The sequence below is a fragment of the Mustela putorius genome, unplaced genomic scaffold (genome assembly GCF_011764305.1).
Source record: "Mustela putorius furo isolate JIRA1106 unplaced genomic scaffold, ASM1176430v1.1 tig00000139_pilon_pilon_pilon, whole genome shotgun sequence".
NCBI lineage: Eukaryota > Metazoa > Chordata > Mammalia > Carnivora > Mustelidae > Mustela > Mustela putorius.
In genome coordinates this window covers 13,495,410-13,522,620 of record NW_025421293.1, presented here as the reverse complement: position 1 = coordinate 13,522,620, position 27,211 = coordinate 13,495,410, and the positions used below count along the sequence as shown (strand labels likewise).

At 47.1% G+C, this 27,211-nt stretch overlaps 1 protein-coding gene across 3 annotated transcripts in view; it reads right to left on the bottom strand.

Annotated features, from left to right (window-relative positions):
- The window catches only part of GNA12 (G protein subunit alpha 12), a 99,060-nt gene that overhangs the window by 58,454 nt on the left and 13,395 nt on the right, over positions 1-27,211 (bottom strand). The window contains exon 1 of one of the 3 annotated variants that reach the window (XM_045075166.1): positions 26,649-27,147. The exons of the other annotated variants lie outside the window; for them this stretch is intronic. Within the exon in view, the coding sequence (XP_044931101.1) occupies positions 26,649-26,738 (90 nt within the window). The 5' untranslated portion in view covers positions 26,739-27,147. Of the gene's footprint in view, positions 1-26,648; positions 27,148-27,211 lie in introns of those variants that run through there. 3 annotated transcript variants of the gene reach the window in all.

Sequence of the window (27,211 nt, the reverse complement as noted above, 5' to 3'; positions counted from 1 at the left end):
GGGGGGTGGCGCCCAAGATGGCACAGCCACTCTGGAAGCAGTTTTCCAGTTTCTTCAACAATTAAACACATATCTCTCATACAATCCAGCAATCTCACTCCTGGGCATTGAACCCAGAGAAGCGGGAATTTAGGTCCTCACAAAAACATGTGCAAGAATGTCCAGAGCAGCTTTATTTGTAACAACCCCGAAGTCCCTCAACGGAGAAACGGTTGCACACCGTGGGGGCCTCCACGCTATGGTACAGGACTCGGCAGTAGAAGGGAACAAACACTTGCATTATGCGACAACCCAGGTGGATCTCAACATGATGCAGAGTAGAAAAAGGCAGTCCCGAGAGGTCATGTACTGTGTCGCTGTTTCTATAACATTCTTGAAGTGACAAAGTTATAAAGAGAGGACACAAATTAGCAGCTGCCAGGGACTGGGGACGATCAGGGAAGCAGGAGGGCAGGTGACTGGGTAGCTGGAGGATCTTGGAGGTGATGGAGCTGAGCTGTATTGGCTACACAGACCCTCATGTGGGAGAGCACGTCACAGAATCTTACACACACACACACACACACACACACAGAACCAGCATCCATTTCCTGGTGGTGAGTTTGCACTGCCGTTCCAGAAAATGTAACCACTGGGGGAAACTGTGTGATACCTCTCCCTGTTATCTTTGTGAGTTCCTGAGAACTTCTAATTATTTAAAAATAAAAGCTTTTTAAGAAGTTAACCAGCAGCCTTGACAATAAATGCTCTAGTTTCATGGTATGGAAAGGGAAGGTTTACTAGGGGCCAGCAGGAAAAGGGAGACGGATGGGTCTCGAAGGGAGTTTTCAAAGTGCAGGTTAGTGTCAGCAAGTGGCAAGAGTGAATTAGAGCCCACCCAGTGTGGGGAACAGCTCTAAATCCTCAGCTCTCCTGCCTCTGGTCTCTTCCCATCTCCCCACTTCCTCTGACAACTTCACACCAAACTCCCATCTGCCCAAAAGGACAATATCGGAAAGCTTCGGGAACCTAAAAAAACAAAGGTGTTTCATATTCTCCATGTGCTGCACGACAGAAAGGTATCTGTGTACAGAGAAGGTAGTTGAGATCTCTCCAGTGAGATTTCTAGTACAGGGTCTAGTACAGGGTTACATCCAGGGTCACTGCAGCTTTGCGCAAATCAGACAAAGCTCCCCACTGTCCTGGCACATGAGGCACCTTGTTCAGCGAAGGAGCTGGGTCAGAATCTCGACACCCCCCACCCCCGGCCCCAGCCTCTGGTCAGGTAACCAGCCCACCTACCATTCTTGACCGCCCAGCCCACACAAGTCACAGCCAGCAAGTTCAGTCTGACACACCAGGTATCTCTTCAGTGCTCTTTTCACACATGAAAAAAATTGAGCCTCACAAGGAGCTCACAAGGGAAATTGAACCTCTGCTCCCTCGGGAGTTTCATTTTTCTATGTCAGAGCTGAAGGCAGGGAATCAAAACGGAGTTAGAAGACTGAGTGATCATTTCCAAGCCTGTTTTCAACCCTGCACAGACCAGGCCTTCCCTAATTATTGGGGTGAATACAGGTTTGGCTTAGAAAACCCTGGTCTATCCAAAAGCAGCCTGTGTTCCCACTGCACACACTGCCACCCAGGCAAGCTTGGAACTGGTCCAAATTAACTGCTCCCAAACACGAAGAAAAGGCTCCTTATTTCTCTTTTTAAAAATCCAGGGAAATTGACAAAACTGATGAACTTTGGATTATACCAGTTAACTATGTTTTCTATATTTTAGTTTCTTCATTTGGAGGGGAAAAAAAGCATCAAGAAAAAAAAAAAAAGGTCCCTCTTGCCCTTTTAAATTTATCCTAGTAAAAAAATACTCTCTGCCAACTTTATTCTGAACATCCAAAATCAAGATAAAAGAGAGGTTTCTACTTTGGGACATCTGCCTAAAATTGGAGTCTTTTTCTTGCTTTTTAGAGAGCATAAAATCGTTGGAAATGCTCTATTTACTATACTTCAGCAGAACTGATAGCTACCCGGGTTCACCATCATTATAGAGCTGCTGATGATGTCTTAAAAGAAAGATACTGCTATACAGCAGGCATACGACAAAAATAAAACACCTCGCCTCATTCTTTTGTAATGAAAGACCAATTTCCTGAAACACATAGTCCAGAAGATCCTGAAAATCCATATACACTCAGAAGAAAAGGGAAAAAAATGAAGGCAGAAGACAATTTGCTTGTCTCAATAATGGCTTTAAGGAGAGCTCTTCTTTCAGTAACAATGTTACGGAAGTATTAATTTTTTGAGAGCTATCTGCCTTATTCAGTTACACAAATATGAACAGTTAAAGGCTTTAGCAGTTTGGTGACTTCATCTCGATACTATGTAACACTTTAGACTGTTCAAAGAGCACATTTTTAAGACAACTTATAAATCCAGCAATTTAAACTTCTAGTCAAAGAATAGGTTCCCTGTCTGCTGGGGATGTAGATTTGGGGGCTTTTCAGTTTTACTGGATGGAGACCAAAACTTGCAAATCCTGTTATCTCATTTCAAAATAAATGTTGTTTGTTTAGCCCCTAATCAAACCAAATCTTTTCAGTCATTCCTTACTAAAATCTTCCCACAGTAAATACTAAAGCTGAGATAGATCGAAAATGCTAGATCAAATTAGCTTTTTCTACAGAATGAAACAGTGACATTAAGGATATGTTAAGGTTTAGAATGTTCCCCAATCAGATAACAGCGTATCTACTTGGAAAGCTCTTTTTCTTACATTATTTTTTTTAAGCCCACGAGGGCCAAGTTGTTTGCCTTTGGCCGCCATCCAAATAAAAGAAATGCTGCCAGAAATGTAAACAGGATACGTTTCTTTAAGTTAATGAGTCCAGCAAGCAAAGGCAGATGGCTCCTCTTAGTTTCTCTCTGAAACTGAAGCGGAGGAGAGCTTCTAATTGAGAGGTCAGAGAATAAGTGAGAAGGGGAAGCGGCAAGCGGACAGCCAGGTCCGCAGAGTGCCACTACTGTCGGGACGGGGACTGCGGTCGCCCGGGCCGGTCCCCTCCCCCACCATTCCTCCCCAAGGAGCTGCTGGGAACAAACCCAGTAACAGAACAGGCTGGTCCTCACCTGTCGCTGCTCCGGGAAATCCACCTCGGGAGTTCTACACTGAGATGTCCCTCAGACAAAGACAAGTGCCAGGGAAGGAGGCGGGACCACGAAGGTGGTAAATGCGTGGGGCAGGGGTGGGGGGCAAGAAGCAGTGCAAAGCACCGTGTGCAGAGGCCATATTCAGAGGCAGGAGGAGGTGGCCGGGCACTAAGCCCCTCAGGGGAGAAGAGCAGAGAGCTGTGGGGTGGTGGGGGTGAACTGGGGTGGGGGGAAACATCGGGTCTGGAAGGAGCAGCTGCCTGCTGACTCAGTGGTGGGACGGAGCCAGTGCAGGTGTGGAGGGGCACTCAGAAGCCCCCCACCCCACAGAGAATGAACGAGAATGACGAAGGAAGGAAGGAAGGAAGAGGAGAATGAACAGCCAGAGTGGAGAGTGGGGCAAGCGGAGAGAATGCACAACTAGACCACCAACCAGCTCTCCTGAGCTGAATCCAGACAACGGTTTGGCTCGGGATGGGGGACATCTGGGTAAGTTTAAGACAAATTAAATTTAACGGGACAGCAGGAAATCCAAGGCAACACGTTAAGGAAATGGAACTGTAAGAAAAACTCTGGATTTAGGAAGCATAGGGGAGAAGCAAACTGTCAATCACGAGCTTTTTCCGGGTACCCAGGAAAGGCTGGCGCTCCTAAAAGCTAAAAAATAAATAAGCAAACAAGGAATTCAACATCAGTTCAGAATTCCTCAGATCTCCTCAAATGGAATGTGAAAACCCAAGCTGAATGTCAGAACTCGAGAGCCCGCAGGCTGCAGGCTTCTGAAGTCGCCTCCTGGAGCCTCGCAGGGAGCAACCTTTCCTCTTCTCTTTCAAGTGGTAGGCTCAGAACCCGGGAATCGACTTGGACTAAACAGCCCCTAAGTGTTGTAAAGACAAGCCCTGGCGCGAGAGGGAATGAAGCCTTCTTGTCGAAGTAAATAATAAAGACATCTGAGAACAAATAAATACAAAATATCCCTCCAATGGGGGGGGGGGGTAGAGCCCATAAACACTACACACAGGGAACACAGCTCAGTGTGCTAATTCAGTGTTTTCAAAATTCAAGTCAGGATCCACACAGTGAAATAACACAGTGAGCTTTTTTAAAAATGGAAGAGAACATTACAGTAAATATCCGAATAATAGTAGCAGCAAGAGTTTCACAGAAATTATGTGTTAGGGTGCCCGGGGGGGGCTCAGTTGGTTGAGCATCTGACTCTTGATCTCATGGCTGTGAGTTCAGGCCCTGAGGGGGGCTCCATGCTGGGTGTGGAGCCTACTTAAAACAAATTGTTTTAGGGGCATCTATGTGGCTCAGTTAAGTAACTGCCTTCAGCTCGGGTCATGATCCCGGAGTCCTGGGATCGAGTTCTGCATCGGGCTCCCAAATCCATGGGGGGTCTGCTTCTCCCTCTGACTTTCTACCCTCTCGTGCTCTCTCTCACTGTCTCTCTCTCAAATAAATAAATCAAATCTTAAAAACAACAACAACAACAAAAACCAAATTGTTTTAAAGAAAGACTTGCATACACAGGGAGAGGTATATACACAGATGGATGTGTCTGTATATGTCCAGGCACCTGCACATGCACCCATGCTGGGTAAGATGTATTTTCTGCTGTGCACTGTGCTCAGAGAGCCATGGGGCCAAACTTGCGTGGTCTCTGCTCTAGGGTGGGCCCTCTCATGTGCCTCTACCACTTCAAAGCTAACAGGACTGAGCTGAGGCTCAGAACTCCAAACAGTAAGGAGCTGGGTTTGGGGAAGAACAGATAACAGTGTAGAAAGAGGTTAAGGGAGGGAGTGTGAGAAAATCGGGCCACTAGATTGCATTTGAGGAAACACGACCTTGGCCCATCTGTCAGGGTCATCTTGGACAACAAGGAGAGGTCCGGGCACACACTCATGATATTTTCTACCCTGTAGATTCTGGTCAGGACAAGCAGTGAACACGGGCTGCAGAAAGACTGCCTCGTCCAGAGGTCGGGGGTGTGACACACACATCACAAGCCAGTCCCGGAATAACAGCCGCTGCGTCCAGCCTGCTCAAGCTCGGGGCCTTAGCATATGGTGGGAAACAACAGCATGGAGGTCACGAAAATGCTATCTTTCCACAAATCCTTTAAATTCTGATCAGGGCGTCCAAAGAGCAGATGCAGACATGCACAAAAGTCATGCTCTCTCAGCAAGCCAGAGGCTGGGTCAGGGACGCTACAGTAACATCGCTCATACCAAAGTACTTGCCATGTGAGCAATACTGTGTCAAGTGCTTAACGTCCATGAGCTCATCTGTAACACTGCAAGATGAGCAGGAGTGTGCCCATTTTACAGATGTGAAACACTGAAGCTCAGTCACACAGCCAGTTAAATGTGATTCTGGGGTTCTACAGGTGGTGTTTCTTTTTTTTTTTTAAAGATTTTATTTATTTATTTGACAGAGAGAGAGATCACAAGTAGGCAGAGAGGCAGGCAGAGATAGGGGGAAGCAGGCTCACCGCTGAGCAGAAAGCCTGATGTGGGGCTTGATCCCAGGACCCTGAGATCATGACCTGAGCCGAAGGCAGAGGCTTAACCCACTGAGCCACCCAGGCGCCCCTACAGGTGGTGTTTCTTACCTATAGTCTATTCCTCTATGGGTTTATCAGGGAAGTGAAGGCACAAAGGCAGAAGGCAGAAGCTGTCTGCTTCCTGTCTTTTGCACAGCTGACATCAGGCCCAAGACTACAACCAGATCTGAGTTGACCTCTGAGGACCTGACATTTCTGGTATTTAAAACAAATAAACAAACAAACAAAGAGTAGTTAAAATCTAGAAGCATGGGATATGCCTACACCGGGCTCAGTTAGAGAAAATTTAGTGAGTTCAGATCATACTTTAATCTCTGAACAGTAAGAACCTTTCACTCACATAAATGACCTGGGAGCACAAAATTAGAGCATTTGACGGCTGCTCTGTCCAACATAGAGGTCCTTAACCGTCCATGACGACTGAGCGGTGGAAGAGTAGCCAGTCTGAGTGGAGAAGTGTTATCCACACATACTGCCTCTCAAAGACTTACGATAACACATGATATGTGTTGATATGATAATAAACACAAATATCTTTTAGTTTTTAATAATGATCACATGTTGAAATTATAATGTTTTGATATTTCGGGTTATCATAATATATTAATTTTCTTTGCTTTGCCTTTCTTAGCATGACTAATTTAAAGTACATTTGTGGCTCACATTACATTTCTGTTGGACTGAATCACTCACGTGAACATTTCCTCAGACAGAGTTTGTTTCTTTCCGATTACAAAAATATTTTGAGCACAGAGTACAGAGGAAATACAGAAATATATTAAGAGGAAATTAAGTCCTCAAGAATATTACTATTTAGAAATGACTGTTGTTAACGCAGAATGTTATCGGTCTTGCTCTTCATAGAACTGTCTTTGTGTATGTTTGTATAAACATCTTCTAAGTCTTCAAAAACATTTCTAGCAGTAGATCATAAACATTTCCCAGGTCATTAACTATTTCAAAACCTCAGGATCTGTAAATGCTGTGTAGTAATCCCACCTATGGGAAAGGCTATAATTAGGCGGATCCTCTGTTGCTGAACCTCTGAGTTGTTCCCAAAGCATGGAAAGTATGAACAACAAGGCCGAGGGCTCCGCAGATGGACGGGGACATCTGCACGTATCAGACTCCTGTCCTGTGACAGAGTCCTCAAAGTCGCGTGATGAAATTGCTGGGTCAAAAGTATGCATACATTTTTGAGGCTCCTGATAAGTATTACTAAATTGCTCTCCAGAAAGGCTGTACCAATGTACACATATTTATAGCTGGTAAATTTCATTTTCCTGAAACTGATTTTTTTAATTGGTCTGTCTGGCTTTGCTAAAATTGCTCTACAATAATATTTAACCAGTCACATCCTCAATCCATAGCTCCAAGGAAAATTCCAAATACTACCAACCGAAGATGAAACCAATTTATGGGATGCCTGAGGGGCTTGGTCGGTTGGGCATCTGGCTCTTGATTTTAGCGCAGGTCATGATCTCAGGGTCGTCAGATCCAAGCCACATGTCGGGCTGTGTGCTGAGCGCAGTCTGCTTGAGATTCTCTCTCTCCCTCTGCCCCTCCACCAACTCAAGCTCTCTCTATAAAATAAATAAATCTTGAAAAAAAAAAAAAAGAAAAAGAAAAAAAATGAAGCAAATTTAGTGTGTATGTGTGTGTGTCACAACACACACACATATATACTGACAACCCAAAGTGTGGAAAAAATAGTAAATTAATAGGCATTTGGCTTCTATACTTCAAACAAGCTTTTATAGAAGCATTTCTCCTCTAAGTTCTATTAATAATAAAACATGAATAATAAGCCAAATACATCAAATGATGAGTAAAAGTGAGTTATTTAAAAAGCGATCAAAGTCATGAAGTAACCATTAATAAAAATGCTTGAATTTCTAAAGTGTCTGCTTACAATCAGAAAATGAAGATCAGCCAGTACTTCCAGTAAAGCATCTTGGATGAAGGCAGAGAAAAGAGGTAAAACCTTTTAGCCTGTAGCCTGAGATTAGAAGCTTCCTCATCAGGAGAGCTGTGAATCTGAAGGGAGGGCTAACACCCAGTCTTATCTGTATAGAGACCCCTGGAAACGCTGAGACACTAAGATAAAGGGCAAGAGGCAGAAAGATCGCCTGGACAGCACACCAGCCTGCGGACCATTCCCATCCCCCTCTCCAAAGACACCCGATGGGAAGTCTGAGGCTGGCTACAAGACTAACTAGACTAACTAGAAAGGGGAAAAGATGATAAAATTACCACCGCGGAACACAAGCAGCACAAAATTGCATGTGGACGTGTCATACATCTGAGAGCAGCATGAGGCAGACTCCGCCCAGCTGCTGAGACCTTCCGGGTCAAGTCTCCGGTGTGCACACACCTGGGCAGGGGGCAACAGGGGAGGCAGCTGCTGGCGCCATCAGGAGCTGCTGGAACATCACAAACCTGGCTTCCTGGCCCCACGGAGGAGGAACTATGGTTAAACAAGGTCAAAGCACCTTCCCTGTTACTAGTCGCGCCTTTTCCTGCATCCCCACGCTCCAGCTTCTACATGGAGGCCCGGCCTGTGGGGCTGCCAGGATTTTCACTCCGTATTTCGTGACTCCGTGCGTGTGTTTCCTACTGACTCACACTCCACCACCTCCTTGTTCAGATACCAATGCAGAGCTAACGTGCAGTGGTGTCCATCAACGCACACAGACCAGCAAGGCCCCGCTGCACATCTGGCCCTGCACGCTTCCAGTGACCCTTCCGCCCATAGGAAAGTTCCCTCGGGGCACTCTGCAGGTCACATCTGTAGGCATCCTCTCCAGTCTATCTTCAAAATAAGTCAGTTCATGGCTCTCTTTGCTCAAATGCTACAGGAGTCCCTGTCTCATCAGAGTTAGAGTCCAGGTCCTTAAAAAGGCCCAGAGGGTCCCACATGACCTGACCCTGTTGTTTCTCTGACCAGGTCCTTAGAAAGGTGCAGAAGGTCCCACATGACCAGACCCTGTTATTTCTCAGACTTTATTTTCTCCTCATCTCTCCCTTTGGCTCCATTACAATCACAAGGCTTTCCTGCTTCTGCCTCAGGGCCTTTACACCTTCCGTTCCCAATGCTTAAAACCCTTTGGCCCCACATATCCCTTGATTGCCCTACATAATACACTCCCTCAGCTCCTTTGATTCTTTATTCAAAGATCAGCCTCCTAGCAAGGCCTTCCATTGGCCATCTTATGTATGACTGCGACTTTCTGCCACCCCAAGCCCACCTCTCCTGTCCCTTCCCCACTTTATATCTCTTTAGCACTGACCACTAGCTGACTAATGGACCCTATGATCCACTCATTCATCTTGTGTATTAGCTTTCTCCTCCCAGGGGACTGGAATGCCCTCGAGGGTGGGATCCTTGGTCTGTTCTGTTCACTCCCATATTCCCATTCCCGGGGCCTGGCACACAGTAGGCAGTAGGCAGTCTACTTGTTGGGAGGACAAATGCTGGAATTTCAGGTTCCTCATCTGCTAAACAAAGATTACCCTTCTGTTTACCTCTGAGGGTGCAGTGAGGAATACATGAGAAAGTATGTGCATACTAACAACTAGACAGTCTTGTACCCAAACTGATCAAATAGCGCACACCAAATGTCCCCAGTCCCTTCACGTTACTTCTCAATGGAAACCTTACCTCCTTAAACTGAGATTAATAACTCAGCACTGGCTCATGTTTTACCTGAGAGTAATTTAGTTGTATAATGGGTCTGGAAATTCCTTTAAAAACGATCTTTCTATACATCCAAGATAAAAAGCCAGTTTACAGGAAAAGTTCAACGAAAGAGACAGCTTAATTTACTGTAGCAAGTAAATTAAACTTCAGTATGAAGGTTTAAATCAAAGAAATGCCCCACATCTGTGTATTGCTTCTTTCCAAAATATACAAATGCTTCTATGATTAGTTAAGATACAAATAATGATCTAAAATCATAATGCACTTGGAGCAGTCTTCCGGTGTTAGACCTACTCCCGGCCAGCAGACCAGCCCGGCTGTCCCTGGAAAGGTGGTAAGAACAAACAGGGAAGGTCGGTCCAGGGAAGATGCCCTTCAACAGGGGATACGGAGGCCCGCAGCTCGGCCCTTTGAGACCGTATGCACAGGACCAGAAACAATGAGGACATTCGCACAGTCAAGTGAGGAGACTTCCTCTTCTAACAGCAAAAGGAGCTGAGGATGTGGCTGGGAGCACAGAGCTGGTGGAAGCCGCAGCCTGAGGTCCCCAGGCCGGGAGTTGATGTCAGCCCCAGAAAGGAGGTCCCAGCTGGTACTCAACGCTGCAGCTTCCGACCTGGGTCTCCCTAACACCAGCCCCGCAGCACTGCAACGGAGCCTGGAGGCAGCGCTGTAGGTGTCAGGCCAGCAGGCGTGGAAGACTAAGAGCAACCAGAGCTACCAGAACCCCAGTGTGTCCACACCTGCCCTGGGATCCCCAACACAGATGAAAGTAGGAGCACGTTTAAGGGGAGTCAGAGATACACTTGGCTGCTATTTACTCAAGGAACTCGGAGAAGCAGAGTGAAACCAGTGTACCTGCAAGACCACTACCAGTACTCACAGGCTGGAAAGCTCTAAAGAAAGGCTGTAAACTGAACCGTGAGCCCCCCTGAGCAACACTCGACCCCTTCCACTGGGCAGACCTAAGGGAGGCTCTGCTGGGCCAGCACTGGGGTAGTGCTGGTAGTTCCAGGCACTCAGCCAAGTGCTCCCGCAGCACGCATGGGAACAGGGGCTCGCTCCCCCCAAATGGGTTCTGCTGACCATTTAAACACAGCCCCACAGGCCATAGCAAGCACCATCCAGAGGGCACCTGGGACGCTCAGTTGGTTAAGTGTCTGACTCCTGGTTTCGGCTCAGGTTAGATCTTATGATCCTGGGATTGAGCCGCCGCCCAGTGTCCGGTTCTGCACTCAGAGGCACGTCTGCTTCCCTCCCTCTCTGCTCCCTCCTCCCTGCTCACACTCATTCTCTCTCTCTAATAAATAAATCTTAAAAAAAAAAAAAAAAAAAAAAAGCACCCTCCATAAAGAACCAGGTAAAAAGTCACATATTGCTTCCATATAAAACCAAAAGAAACCTGACATTTAGCACAAAAAGCGTTAGTTATTTAGAGGTTGGAAGGAACCTCCCAGAAAGTTTCCTTAGTAATGTCACACTACAACTATGGGAGAGGTAGTCCAAGAGGTTTTCAAGTGCTAAATACAACCAGAGTTCCAGACTGTTCTTCACCAGAAACCTGCAGACTAAGTTAATCCTTGTGTTACTAATTCCATGAAAAAAAAAAAAAAACAAAACTATTTTTAGTTTTCAAGTAAGTAGAAATATCTCCTTAAAGACACACATCTGCTTTTCCTCAAAATTATGATAAATCATTGAGGCAGTGTTTTCCTTAGCTTGCTTCTTTTTCTTTTCAAGCTGCTAAGACACCAACACCGTCTTTAGACCTCTGCAATTTCCTAAAACCATTCAGACACACCAGACTTCCCTGACTGCACTGCCAAAGCCAGGTGAACACACAAACATTCACGGTGAACTTCCAAGGCCATCTAGATAACATGCGGGGCGGGGAGCACAGAAAAAGACAGGGAACGCACCGCAAAACCCGCACCTTTCACTAGGGATAAAGCTGGTAAACAGTCACAGTTACCCAGCATCGGTAGATGGATCTGAGGATTAACACACCTGACTTGTACACAAAGTGCAGGTTAGGGGTGCTGACCCCGTCTCCATCCCCCTACAGTGTTGAAAATCCATGTGACTCTCCCGAAACTTGACTACTGCTTTTTGACCGGAAGCCTTAGGGAGAACACAGATACTCAGTTAACACATTCTGCACGTTCTATGTATTCTACACTGTACGCTTACAGCACAGTGAGCTGTAGAGAAAATCATCAAGATTTAAGAAAATCATCAAGAAGGAAAAATGCACACATAGTGTTGTAGTTCTTAAAAAGAAAATCCACAAAACCGTGTATAAGTGGATCCATTGTAGTCTAAACCTGTGACATTCAAGGGTCAATGGCACATACACAAAGTCAGAAGAAGTGAGTGACTTTTAAAACGTAATTACTTCATCTCCAATAAGAAGAGGTTACAGCCTCGAAATTGTAAATATGAATCAGCTTTGATGAAACAGAATGCTCTTTCTCAGCAGGATGATGTTTTTGACGGTTTCAATTATTTAACGAGCAGATGAGAACATATGCTCACAGCACCAATTTCTTAAGTAGCCCCCTCCCCCATCCTGCTGCCTTGGCCCCCCTCCCTGGGGCAGAGGACGCAGAGTACCCACTGGCTGCCCCATGTTACAGGAGCTACACACACCAAGGACACTTGCTATCCCTGCAAGTAAAGCCGAGCTCATGGGCTGTACCTGCGGCGCCTCCAGAGGAAGACGCTGGGGACGAAATGACAGTCATTCAGGGAGAGCACTGAGATGGGAAAAAGTGGCCAGGCCCGAAAGGAGGGGCCAAGCAGTGCAGGAGGGAAAAACAAGATGAAAACGCAGGCAACTGACCGGTGTGAGGTCTAAGAGCAGAACTGGAAAATCAGGAGGCACTGGGATTAGTCACAAGACTGGGATTTGAGGCCACAGCTGGGTCCGCCCGTCTGCAAAGACTCGTGGACGAGCTGGGAGCCATTCCGGAAGTGGTGCCTGGCTCCAGCCGGCTCTGGCTGGGCACACAGAGGCAGTGGCAGCCCAGGCCATGGTGGCCGCCGTGGTGGCACTCAGCGTGTGTGTGCTCAGCCCAGCGGCAGACGTCCAGTTTCTGTCCTCTGTCCTGCTGCATGCAAGTCAACTTCTGTCCCCACAAACCCCATAACCTCAACTGAGGACAACAAAAGACACCAGAAGAAAAGACCCTCTCAATGCTGATTCACAAGTCCAGTCTGGGGCAAATCCAACACTTTCCAGGGAGGTCTTCCCCAAACATCAAGTCTTTATTCCAGAGCTACCTTCTCAGTGAGGCCTCAGCCAACTGTCCTACTGAAAACCACAACTCCCACCACAAAACTCCTTACTTCCTTTTCCCGCTTTCTCATGGCACAGAATTTCACAGAATTTCAAAGAAGGACCTCTAAAAGGTGCAGCCACAAATCACCCTCCAGACAGGAATTCCTTATAAATATCCGCTTTCTACCCGTAAAAGGTTACCAGCCTATGTTTGACAGGAAGAGGGGTTCCCTGTGCTATCCCACAACTCCTAAGCACCTTCCTGAGCCTTGTGCCCCCACCCCCCACCTTCCCCTCTTCCACACAGCCCTCGGCTCACCTTTCCCTCACCACGGCACCTACCAGGCCCCGTGTTCTCTGCACAGCGCCTGGGACACATGTGCCATTTTATTTCTACGCCAGATACACTGCAGGGATGCTATACCACAGGCGGCGACGAGGAATACATTTCTCTCCTGTGGCGGGGAGCCCCTTCGGTCAAGTTCAGGTCATTGTCAAAGACACCAGGTGCCAGCACCATGGCGGTACCCAAGTTACGGCAGAGACAAGACAGGCCGCTGCCCTCTGCAGCTCACAAGAAGGGCAAGGGGAGAGACGAATCACCAGGCAAGAGAGATAGAAGCAACCACCGCAGCCCAGCCTTGGGAGGGGACGAGTGCTCTCCAGGCACTAACGGGTCTGCAAGGAGAATGGGGAAGAAGGTCACTGTCAGCAGGGCTGTCGGAGAAGGCCAGTGGGGTGACCAGCTAACCTGGAGGGCAGGAAGGAGCCAGCCGTGCGGTAAGTGGCAGGCTGGGCTTTCCTAGCAGAAGGGAAGCAAGGCCCTGAGCTTAGCAGTTTCTAAACACTGAAACCAAACACCGGAGGGGCTGGAGCCTGGGCAGCAGGGAGGGGGTGAGGAGGGGGTGGGAGAACGCAGTCGAGCCTGGTGGGTGCAGGACCCCACAGGCCGCTGAGGTGCAGGGTGTTGGCAGTTTTCCTGGACTATGATTTGAAGATATTACAAACCATAACTTAGGACTAGTAGAAATGTAATGTTAGTGTTATTTCACCAAACAATCTTAAAAATGTGCCAAAGTGGATTCAGAAATAGCCCACTCGGGAGTGGGGCTCTTTGGGTTATCAGTTTACCCGCACGCACAGAGGTGCTTCCAGATTTTTCCACCATCCGTCAAGAAGACAAGAGAACAGAGGGTTCTACTTGTACGTGCCATCATCACACAGTGGTGGTTCAGGGCAGAATGGACACTTTAGGGAACGGGCTTCTTGTACTTGTGGGCAAAGTGAAAGTTCTAGCACCATCTTTATTCTGAGGCACCAGAGGCTCCCTGATCTCGAGAGCTGACCCTCGGCAAGCAGCCTGCAGTCATCTGAACCTCGGGGGAAAACACAAACCTCGAGGCACCACAAATGGGTCTACATGGCACTCTCGTGATACCAAAAAATATACAGAATGTTCTTCCCTGGGCCACCCCAGGCTCAGAGCAGAGGAAACGCTGTCCCACCTGCGAGCAGAAACAGGGAGTGGCAGGCACTCCTGGTCCCAGTTCAGAACTCCATGCTCTCAGCTGGCTGGCCTGGGGTGGGGCAGGTCTGCAGATGGAGGCTTGCGGGCCAAATCCATCCTGTCTTCTGACTTTGGCCTGTGAGCTAAGCATGATTCTTTGACATGAATATCTGCATTTGATTCAATGGTAGGAACACTAACTTTGAACCCCAATTAAAGGCAATGTTATCCACCCCCACCCCCCACAGAGAATCATCTTCTTTTTTTTTTTTTTTTTTAATTTATTTGACAGAGAGAAATCACAAGTAGGCAGAGAGGCAGGCAGAGAGAGAGGAGGAAGCAGGCTCCCTGCTGAGCAGAGAGCCCGATGTGGGACTCGATCCCAGGACCCTGAGATCACGACCTGAGCCGAAGGCAGCGGCTTAACCACTGAGCCACCCAGGCTCCCCGAGAATCATCTTCTTGAGAGTCCACCTGTATTACATAAAACTACAGCACAATTCTCACTGTTACACTTTGGATTTTATCAGCAAAAAATTCATTGAAATTAATTTTCTTTCTTATTACATGGATAATCTACGTAATAGATTTGATATGGACTCCCCGCCTGCAAAGCCTAAAATACTGTCTTCACAGAGAACATCTGCTGACTCCTGTGACTTCTGCTTCTTCCCTGCAAGGAGAGTGTATGTGATGTTACAAAGCCCCGTGAATGAGTTTTCACGGTCCCCTCTCTGCAGACCACTACTTCTCAGCCTTGGCTGCTGGGAGAGTCACCTAGAGAATTTTAAACATCCTGATGCCCAGGCTAAACCCCAGACTCACAGAATTGGGAGTCTCTAGGGGTGGAGCCTGAGCTGGGCCCTTCCAGAAGGACCTCCTACCACTGTGATCACTGTGGACCTGAACTAGGAGGGCAAATAGGCTTGCAGGAGGAGAAAAAAAGCGATTTCACGTTTCTGGGCATTCCTAGTCTAGGTCACAGCTATCTTTCAGTTGTTTCTTCTTGTGTTAATTGTGTTCTCTATTTTCTGTATTCTGTATTTTCTGTATTCCAGGAGCTCCCCATCAGACTTGAATAAAATGATGCCCAGACATCTGTGGGGCTTGCAATCCTGGAGGGACAGCCTTCCCCAGGACTAGCTAACTCCCTCTCATAGACAAACCAGCCAATGCGGAGCCCAGGAGGCAGGATCCCCCTGTTCCAACCACGCAGGGCCGGGTCCTGGACAAGCAGGGACCATCACTGTCAACTTTCTCCATCAGTTGCTCACCCTGCTCTGCTCACTCTTTCCCACAAAAGTACCACCAAGGCTCTGGGCCATGCTTTTCCTTCCCCCTCTGTATCCTGACGGACCCTGGTGCTTCCCGGGGGCCTGGACTGGTGGGCCGTGCCCCTGTGCTGAAGATCAGTCAGTATGAACTTCCTCCGTCATGACTGCCATCTCCGTGTCGATGTGTCTTACCACTCGCACTTAGAACAAATCTGGGTGAATTTCCTATGGCTCCTCTAGCTCATGTACTTGACAAGTCCCAATACTTTGTCCACTCAAACACATACACAGGGAATTTTTCACTTAGCTGAAATAAGGAATAGTTTTCCAGTTCATTTAATAGCTTTGCTAAGACCTTCCACGAGGAGCAGTATTTGACAACACTCCACAAAGCTGCGGATGCACTGACCTGACCCGGCAAGTCCATGTCTAAGCAATGCTCTGGAGAAACTGTGGCCAGTTTCCACAGACATGGATGAAGACACATAGGATGGCTCTGCTCGTCACAGGGAAACCGGGAAGCCACGCTGCTCCGCGTTAATAGGAAGAGATTACAAATCACGTAATTAGCACGATGGTTCAAGGAACAGACTAGATCTGTAGGTACCAACATGGACGGGATGCAAACATACTGCTGAACAAACCCATTTCTAAAAAAATATACTCAAAAGGCCGTTTATATAAATTCTTCACTATTTATTTTAGAATGCTCACACGTGTGTGCGCATACACATGCACATGTACACTGGGAGGTAGGGGCAGAGGGAGAGAATCCCAAGCAGATTTGGAGATAAGCGTGGAGCCCTGTGTGGGGCTCAATCCCATGACCCTGAGACGGTGACCTGAGCCAAAATCAAGAATCGCTTAATCAAGTGAGCCACCCAAGTGCCCCTTATATAAACTCTTACAAACACATGAAATAAATATTGATTACTGATACATACACAGGTACTAAAAGTATCAAAACACAGACTTGAATACAATCAAATTCATGCTTGGGGCTGCTCTGGGGAGAAAGGTAGCAGCCGGTAGTAATAATGCTAAGAATGAAGCCAGTGTTCACTGAACCCTAACTATGTCCAGGGACCAGTGTGACAGGCATTAACTCACTTGATTCTTAGAGCAACCAGAAGACAGCTATAGTTATTCCCATTTCACAGATGGGAAGACTGAGGCTAGCAAGATGACGAAAAACCCACATCCCCTGCTCCCAAGCTGACTGAACTATCAGTATTAATATGCAGGGACTCCTGAGGTCCTCCAAGAGATCTCCCCCATCCTCTAGCCCATAGACCCGTTTCCCCACTCGGTACCCAGAGCAATCCCTTAACAAACACAAGTCAGATCATTTTGGTTCTCTACTGAAAACTTCCCAGGAGCTCCCCATCAAACTTGGATTTAAGCGTGAAATCCTTAGTGTGGCCTTCAAGACTGTGTATGATCTTCCCCATCCCTGCCCTTGCCGACTACACTCCACCCACACTGACCTTGCCTGCTCCAATGCCAGGGCACACCCCAGCCTCTAGGCTTTGGCAGTCACTGTTCCCCCTGCCTGCAGCACTCTCCCTGTAGTTATCAGCAGGGCTGGCTTCCTCTGGGCGTCTTTGCCAGCTGTGTGACGTCCAGACCTGCTCCCACAAATCAGTTATGCACGCCCGGTTAACTGACCCCGTGGTTTTGACCTTATACCTTAAAAAAGATGCAACTGCAACCACAGTCTAATGAACGCAGACAAAACTCCACGGGAATCCTGCACGTTCTACAAAATGTGATTTAAGTGAAAGATATGAACCAATGATTTTCTGATTAATGTTCTGCTTATTGTACATAGGCTTAAAATTTTTTATGAAGATTCTTAGATTATTGACATCCCACTGAGACAGGCTGAGAAAGAAAAGCGTTAGGATCACTTGGGCTTTATTTCCGGAGACCCCTTCTTTCAACAGTGGGAAACTTGCTACTTCCCATGCTCAGGTGCCCAAAGGTAATCCCCCCTCCCGCCCCCCGCTGCAGAAAGCTCTCATGGACGAACTAATCCACTAGCATTCTTTTCAGTGGGTCGTAAACACAACTGTGAGAACATGGATGTCGGCCCCCAACTGACCACAGAGAGGAATTAAAACCACGTGTTTTCAGTTACATGGAATAATGAAGACAGAACCCCCTTTATCAGCTACTCAGCACCTCCCAATCTGTATGTAGGGCTATACAGAAGGCAACAAGGCTGCAGCTCCCCGCTAACTCAGTGGGTGGCCCAAGGCAAAGCAACTTGCCCTAACACTCCGCGAGTGGGGGAGGGGGGTAATGGTGGCTCCGGCAGGCGTCCTAGCCTCCCCGCCCTCTGTTCCACTTCCACTCCACCTTAGCAAGAGAGCTCTACACAAGACCAGGCAGGCAATTCTTCTTCCTTTCCTTTCCTACTAGCACAGGGCAAATGGCCAGGAAATACACGACAGTCCTGACCTTCATGTTATTAAAACATGAAAAATATTTTATGAGATCATCCAAATTAAAATCGGATTTTCGAGTTTCTTTCTGACTTCTTTCCTCTAAAAGCACTTACTTGTATGTCCAACAAATATATGAATGACTCTCCCATATGCCCGCACCACGCCGGGCCTCTGGGATACGAGGCACAGGAGGTCAGGACCCTGCACATCCCCCCAGGACTGGCATTCCAGGACACACCAACTAGAACCAGGTAAAAATGTAATAAAGGCACACAGACTGAAAAGATTCAGAATGATGTGACAATTTCTTAATAACTCTAGCTTTAAAAATGTTAGAATGTTACCTCCTTGGCTTTCCTATGTTCTGGGTTTAAAACTTTTCAGCTATAATTGCAAATTATGAAGCTGCTGCTGGACACCCCTTTTCCTTTGAGATGTTCCACTTCGCAGGGTTTTTGTCCCCCCCCCCACATGTCCCCGAACTCAAAGACCATCCTCTCGTCTGAAACAGCATCTGCAGGTGTCTGATAACCAGGAATGGTAATTCAGCCTAACGGGACCTTAGATCTGCACACTCTTACCTCCCAAACCCAAGACCTACCTTGAGGGAGGTTTCTCAAGTCCCACTAAAGATAAAGACAGTGACTAGCAGAGGAGCTGGACAAAATTAACATCCTCAGCCCTCTCTGCCCCCTGCCTGAAAAGCACTGGATTTATCATCAGAATTCCTCATACCCGTTCCCTGACCTCATGCTTACCAGAATTCAGTATGGTTTAAGAGATTAGCTACAATAAGCCTTTCAGGAACACTACAGCCACCAACCACCACCACCATGCCTTGAAACAAGTAATTTTTATTCTTAGTGACTCTTCCTATGTTATGTGTAATGATAAAAAGTCTGGTCTGAGGCCTCTGTGGCAGGCTTTGCTGGAAGGGCTCTTCCGCACGTGCTGGTCCGAACAGCCCAGAGCCAGCGCCCAGCATGGCTGGGTCCTCCTCCTCGAACCGACACCCCGCCCACCTCTAGACCCGAGGGCCCTGTTTTTTCTGCGACTGCAGGGACAAGACTATTTATAGAACGGGCTACAGATCTAACTGAAGTATTGATAGCAGGAAGGGCAAACTGGGTCCCCGGTCTACAATTTCTGCGAGCTGAGAACTTTCCAGTGGGACAGGATGAGCACCCGGGAAGGTCATCCCAGGAAGGTGACGGGAACGGAGCATGTGAGGAGCTGAGCGCCGGGAAGAATGAGACATTCTCGGTCTTTCAATCACACGGATAACGAACCTCCGCAGATTTAGAAAAAGAAAACCATTTGGAAGGGGCCCAGTCCTTCCTCAAAGGAGCTGGAACAGTTCATCCAATAAGCACTTAGAACAATCTGTCCAAGGCGGAGCAGAAAATCAAAAGGACATCCTGGACCTCAAAGGGTCTTGAATTCTAATGGGACAGACACACAAAATCAACTAAAAAGATAAAAATATTTAAAAAGCACGTTGCAGACACAATAAAGTATGAAATATAGGTTAGTATCTGTAAAGTGCACGGCCATGAGCGGCTGTGACGGAGTAAAGGGCTCGCGGTGAAACTGCACACAAAAAGTTGTTTAGAGTCTTTGTTTTTGATGAAAGTAACCCATGTGCTTACTAAGTAAGCAGAAATAAGAATAACCCCCCCCCCCTTTTTAAAAAGATTATTTGACAGAGAGAGATCACAAGGAGGCAGAGGGGCAGGCAGAGAGAAGGGGGAAGCAGACTCCCCGCTGAGTAGAGAGCCTTATGCGGGGCTCGATCCCAGGACCCTGGGATCATGACCTGAGTAGAAGGGAGGCTTTACTGACCGAGCCCCCCAGCCGCCCCTAGAACAAATCCCCTTTAATGAGAGATCCGTACATACCACGTTTTGGTGACTATAATCATGAACCCCCCAGCATGCACGCATGTATGTATGTACTCACTAATTCATTTCACTCAAACTTTGGACCCTAAAGAATAGCTCACTCCTTTTTCAGTTAAACATCACAAGCATGTTTCCATGCCTCAAACACATGATTTTCACTATCAGCACCTTTGAAACATTCCCAGAACCTGGTCATTTCTCACCATCTCTACCCCTCACACCCCGGCCACCCCCTCCCAAGTGACAGTAAGCACTGACCCTTGAACGTCCAACTCCAATCGAACGGGTCACTCCTCTGGGGAAATCTGTCACATGGAGCCCGTGTCCCTCAGACATAAAGCCAGAGTCCCTCCAAGGACCTGCAAGGCCCCACTGGATCTGCACCCCTTCTCAGGCCCTTCCTCTTTCTGGGGCAGAGTTGGGGGTTAAACTGGTTCTAAGCTGCCACCCAGTTTCCAGGCTCCAGCTTCTTGGCATTTTCTCTGTGGGAAGCACGGTCTCCATGTCCCCCTGCTAGCTCCTGGCTTCCTCGCACTGCTCAAGTGTCCCCTCGGACAGCAGGCTCTGTCCAGGCCACTCTCCTCCACACCCCTCCTCCTCCCTCTGCTCTTCTTCCTTTTCCCACGGCACCTCACACCTTCCAATGTTCCGGAGAAGTTAAGGTTGATTGTGTTGGCTGTCTATTTCCCACACTAGAGTACAAGCTCTAGAGGAAAGGGATTTCCTTTCCACTGATGTATCCTAAGTACGTAACACATAGGGACATCCAATAAATGAGTGAAATGACTTCTCTCCGGGTGTGTGGAACCCAGTGCGCGCTATCGTGGAACCAAGTACCCCCCACTGCTGGCAGTCAGGTGTTCGGGGGTCAGCGTTATCGAATGCCACTGCGGCATGGACCCTCAGCATTCAAAGTGTGGTGAGGACCAGCAGCAGCCTGGACCCCACCTGAGATCTTACTGGAAATGCCGCTCCGCAGGCCCTCTCTCTCCCAGGCCTACTGAAAGGGACACTGCATCTTCACAAGACTGTGGGAAGTTGCACGCACAGGGAAGGGCCCAGACCAGGGGAGGCGAGCAGGTGCCCGGACTGCGACCCTGAGGGAGGCTCCTGTCTCGGGTCACGCAGAGTGACGCCCTGGCCCCAGGTGGTACACAAACCCCGTGACCAGCAGCACACTCAGACTAGGGATCAATTATAAAGGGGTGAGGGGCACTGGGAAAACATGGCAGCGGGGGAAGCAAATGCCCTGATCTCATGCTCTTCCCTCTCCACCCTTCATCGGTGGCCAGACCACTACAGACCGGAATCTTGGCACGAGATTCTACGCACCCCCAGGTGGTCTACGTGAACTTGAAATACAAGCCTAAGGCTGTGGGAGGATGGCTGTTGGCCAAGCAGAAGCCAGAGAGCACCAGACCTGTGCAGGTCAGCCCTGCGGGGCAGAGAGCTGAGCCGAAAGGGTGGAGGGGCCCAGAGAAGCTGCCAGATGTGAACTCTCACAGAAGCCTTTCGCTTTTCCCAGATTCGGTGTGTCCTCCTTTTATAGTGAAATAGAGAGAAGCCAAGCAGTGAGGAAAGTGTCAGGTAAAAAATAAGGACCTGGAAGGCAGGGAGCCGTCCTAGCAAGGGCAGGGAGCATATCCGTGCCAACAGTGAGCGACTGTGGTCAACTCTGACGTAGAAGTTGCTGGGTCTAAACGAAGATCAAGGACACTCTAATTTTTGAAGCAGAAACACAGCCTTCTGAAAACCCTCTGAGAAGGCTCACACTGACAGTCATAGGAAGGGCATGAAAGGAATAGGTACACAGAGCAGACAAACCAGCAGAACGGCTGCGGGGAAATGTAAGCACACAGCAATCGCGACAGTGCAGAAGAACACGCCTCGGAAGCATTTTTGCCCCAATTTTAGCTTCTCAGCATTCTCTTTAAAATAGTTAAAAGCCTCTTTAATATCTCTTCATATTTCCAATTCTTGGCATCAGAATGGTGAAAACAGTAGCTTTCATACACACACACACACACACATATAGGATTATAAAAATACAGTGACTCCTCACATAGGTTTAAGTAGGAAGTGGAAGTGAAGAAGTTTAAACGAAGAGTCCTGAAAGCAACACCAACAAGCCCATGAAAAGCTCCTTGGGGCCATGGAAAAATGCAAGTCCAAACCTCGAGTGCGGCCATCTGCACAGCAGACAAGAGCACGTGCTGGCGAGGAGGAGAAGCTGGAGCACCCGTGCGCTGCTGGAGGGAACCGAGGGAACGTACCACAGTGTGGACAAGGTTCTGCCAAGTGCTGATCGTCTGTGTTCTGGCGATCTCACTCCCAGGTACATACCTGAGAGAAAACTTGTTCACGCAAAACACACGTCCACACTCGAATGTTCACAGCAGCATTAGGCAGAGGACCCCAAAGTGGGAGTGACCCCCATGTCCAGGTGCTGAGGGCTGGAGGAGCAGAATTCGCTCTCCTCGTACAGCAGAACGCGATCCGGCCCTAAGAAGCCAGGCAGTGCCCGTGTGTGCTGGGGCGTGGATGGGCCCTCCAACAGCAGGTGAAGGGAATAAGCAGACGAGTCACAGACTGGGAGAAAACCATCTCAGTGCACACGGTATTCAAAACAACCAAGAACTCCTAAAATTCCTTCTCTCTCTCTCTCTTTCTCACTTTCTCTCTCACAAAACTGAACTCTGACCAGCAACCACATTCCTTGGTACTTACGCAAATGAATTGAAAATTTTTATTTACATCAAAACCTGTCCAGAAGTGAGTGTTTATAGCATAAACCCTTTCTTTGTAATTGTCAAAACTTTGAAGCAGCTAAGAGATCCTTCAACAGGTAAATGGATAAACAAACTGTGGTCCACCCAGACAGTGGAATATTATTCAGCACTAAAAAGAAAGGAGTGATCAAGCCAAGAAAAGACACGAAGGAACGTTAAATGCATATTGTTAAATGGTAGAAGCCAACCTGAAAAGCCTGCATACTATACGATGTTCTGGAAAAGGCAAAACTATGGTGAAAGATCAGTGGTCACATGGGGAGCATGGGTGGCTCAGTAGACTGAGCATCTGCTTTTGGCTCAGACCATGATCTCAGGATCCTGGGATTGAGCCCCGCATCAGGGGAGCTCCCTCTACCCCCTTCCCTACCTACCCTCCCCACCCTTGTGATCTCTCTCTCTAATAAAGTACTTTAAAACAAAAACAAGGCTTATTAATTTTAAAAAAAGTGTTAAGTGAAAAACACCAGACATAAAAGGCTACACATTCATATGAAGTACTCAGAACAGGTAAATGAGAAGAGGGAGAGAGAGTACAGATTAGTGGTTCTGGGAGGGGTAACAGGGGGCAACGGCTTACTGAGTCCATGTTTCTCTTTGGGGTGGTGATAATACCCTGGAACCAGACAGAGAGGATTGCTGTGCAACACCGTGAATGTACTAAATGCCACTGAACTGTTCACTTTAAAATGGTTAATTTTATGCTATGTGATTCTGACCTCAATCATGGAAAAAGCAGAGAAAAAAAATAAAAAGATCATGTCAAAGCACTTTGCCAGTTAAGTTTTCGATGACCAACTGAAATGCTGAACACTGCTGTCCTGATTTAAAGCACCCGAACGGAGAGCAGAGCCAGCAGATAGACTCCCAACAGAGGCCACCCAGGGAGAGACTGCAGGACCGGGCAGAGGCCAGTGGAATGACGGGTCCAGATTCAAACAGGTCACATTTGAGATGCCCATCACACACCCAGGTGGAGACGTTGAGGCAGTGGTGTGAAGGGGTCCAGAAATCAGGGCCAAATGTGTGAAGCTGGAAATTACCAGTAGATGTAGAATATCAGAGGACTAAGGACATCCGTTTTTATCATATCCCGTGAATACTACTTCCCGGTTTGTTCAACTTCATGCTCCTTCCTGCCAAGCAGAATTTAAGAAATTGTTACAGAGTCAAAGAGATCCATACCCCATCCCTTTTATCCTGTCTTTGGTGTCATAAGGCCTTTCTTAGCCCGACATCACAGAAGTACCCATCTACATTTTATTATAGTATTTTGATTTTAATGTTTTGCCCTTAATTATACAGAATTAGAGTATTAGAAAGGGATTTAACTTTCTTGTTTTCCTCCGTGATTAGCCATTTCCACAGCACCATTCCTTCAACCATCCCTTGTTCCCTGCTGTTCTGAAAGCCTCCCCTCATGATATTCTAAAGGCCCAGGTACAGGTGGGTTGGTCTGGGATTTGAGTTTCTCTACCTCACCAATCCTACTCCTGGGCCAGTACAACCCTGCTTTAATTACAGCAGCTTCTCGTGGTAACTGCTTAAACACAAAGCATTTTTCCCCAGAATTTATTCATTAGGCAAATCTTAGAATCATTCTGTCAAGTTCTAAGAAAAATAAATTGGGATTTGATGGGCATTGTGTTCAATTCATAATCTGGCATTATTACAATATCAAGAATTCCTACTCACAAAAAATTTTTCCCAGTCATTATGTTCTTCAGCACACTTTCATGGCTTTCATCATATAGGTTTTACTTTCTTGTTTATTCCTAGTATTTTATCCTAGGTTGCTGTTATGAATAGGATACATATTTTAAAATTTTTATTTAAATTAAATTAATTAACATATAATGTATTAATGGTTTTTTTATATAACACCCAGAGCTCACTCATTACATCACAAGCCCTCCTTAATGTCCGTCACTCAGTTACGGGACCCCCACCCACCTTCCCCTCCAGCAATCCTCAGTTTGTTTCCTATAGTCTCATATAGTTTGTCTCTCCTCTCTTATTTTACTTTTCCCTCCCTTCCCCAGGATATCTTTCTATGATAGGAAAGTACATGGGCACACACGTTCAAACACCAACATTTTGTATCTAGTCACTTTTGGAACTGTGTTTAATTCCAACAAGATTCTGGGTGATATTTACCACTTACAAAGCTAATTTTGTCCCTTCCTTTCTGGTAGATATGTGTAATTTCTTTTTTTCTTTTATTTAATCGACTAGAAACTCCACAACATCACTGAATTAGATTAGCACCTGGCATCCTTGACCTGTTCCAGTCTGAAATAACAATGTTTCTGTGCAGGGAAGAACCTTTCCTCCAGACAATACCTGACTTATCTGTGATTCCATCTACTGAGTACTCAAAGGTCTCCCCTTGGATCACATTGTTTACATAGAATAGTTTAGATGACAGGATCAATGTCAAAACTATTTGGGGAAAAAGTCATCATCAAGGAAACAATTACCTGAGTAATTAACTATAAAAACAGTACAAAAGAAAATAACTATTCATGGGTATCACAAATTACTTATAAAAACAGTGGAGAAGGCTCAAGACTTATCTTTTACTCTACTTCAAAAATACTTACATTTAAGACTTATACCCAATACTTTATTTTTAAGAATATTATTGATTTTAAAAGTTAAGGGAAGACTAGAAAAAGGCATTCATGTTGTCGGAGAGTTTTACTTTGTACAAGATACAGGAAAGAGAGCCCAGGCAACGTTGTGGCTCTTTTCTTGAAGCTTCTGAGCATTCAGAAACAAGACAAGTTTCCAATTAAAAAAAAATGTTGAAAAGAAATGCTAAAGATGCTGCGGTCTCCTTGGTAAATATTTACACATTCTGAAAATATTCAAGATTACAAAAATTCTAAAGGAAGATTCAAACCACAAATTAAGTTAAAACACCTACAATTAAAAATGAAAACATCCCTGTAGCTGTAGAGAGTTGACATGGGGGAAAGGACATTAAGTCATCACTATTGGATTTTTTTAATATAAACTGTATTTATCATACATTACATATCAATTACATTAATCACATAGGATAGATTCCTAGGGACGCATACTATAAAATTACTATGACAAGCCACTCTAATGTTTACTGTAGAAAACACATTTTAAAAAAATGGATTCATAATTGCCTCACAGAAATAAACAGGTGGCATTTTGCTACTCTTCTGGTATTTTCTCCTGGTATGGTCACACCTACTTGTATAACAGATCACAGCCCATGAACTGCTGCAGAGGGCATGTGTCTGAGTTCTGCGCAGCAATCCCACGTGAGACTCCGTGGTGACAGCTGTCAAACTGCGGTTTCCAAACCTATCACTACTGTCATAGCACAGCGAAACCATACACTACTGCTGCTAAGGGTATCAGTGCTTAAGCAACACGCCCATTTTTTTTAAAAAGCAGAGCCGAAGTCAACACAGTCCTCTCTCCCCAACTCCCATTCAGCAAAGTCGTGTGGTACAAACGGCCAGCCACTGGTGTTCTCACCTGAAGCGTGGCCCCGACCCTGCCCTTCGCCTGTGATTAGGAAGCTGCCATAGTTAAGGAGGCACCCACGGGAAAGGAGGTCTAAAAACCATAAGGCCACACACTTGCAGAACGAGTCAGTGCTGTTATATGGCGCCAAAGAGGCAGGCAGGAGAAAGGCCAGGCTGTTACCCAGCTTTGTAGGTGCCTCCCCTGAGTCCTCCCATTCCTGTCACCTGTGCACACTAGGTTAAACACCACAGAAGCAGAACCAGTGCAGCTATTCCTGCTCTCAAGGACTGCAGCGTAGCAGGTGTCCAGGGCAGGAAGTTCCCCTCTGCTCAGACAGATCTTTGTTTAGTGCACAGGCCTACAGCTGAACGGCTCGTTCTCTGCTGTGGAGTCTGAAGGGCTCATAGCGGGACACAGATGGGCTGACACCCAGAGCGCACCTGCAGTCCTTGCCGGAACAGTTCACAGTTGGAACGACGAGATAACGGTGCACCCTTGTCCGCCTCTGCGGGCACAGGGATGAGAAGAGCAAGGCTTACCTGGACATGGGGTTTAGGTGCATGTCTCCCTGCAGAAGCCAGCAGCACTCCGGCTGGCACTCCAAGGTCCCTTCCCCAACGGAGGGACATCAGTGATGGCGGGACTGGACCCGACCCCGTGTCCTGACGCAGTTTCCATGCGGGCCCTTCCTGTGTCTGCTTATCTGGGAGACCCCTAATGGCCTGTGTAACTTTTCAGTGTCTTGCTGGCCCTGCACTTGTCCCTTCTTTCTCATGTTACTATTTATCAGACCCCAAAATAAATGCTTTCACAGCACACCTTCCTTTCCAGACTTGGGTCTTCACCTGCCTTCTGCCTGCCACTCCGACCTCCTTTGGGTACAGAACTCTCCGTGGCCAGGCCGAGTCTCTCCACCAACCTGTTCTTCACACAAGGACTCTGGGGCAGTTTCCCAGATAGCATTTCTACCTCGTCTGACTTCCCAGACCAGAGCTGAGTGTTACAGACGGATGCTGCTTTCCATCTGTGTCTGTGGGAAGGGAGAGGAGGGAAGCTGGAACCCTGTCTGGGGCACAGGGAGCTTTCTCTTGAAATCCTACGA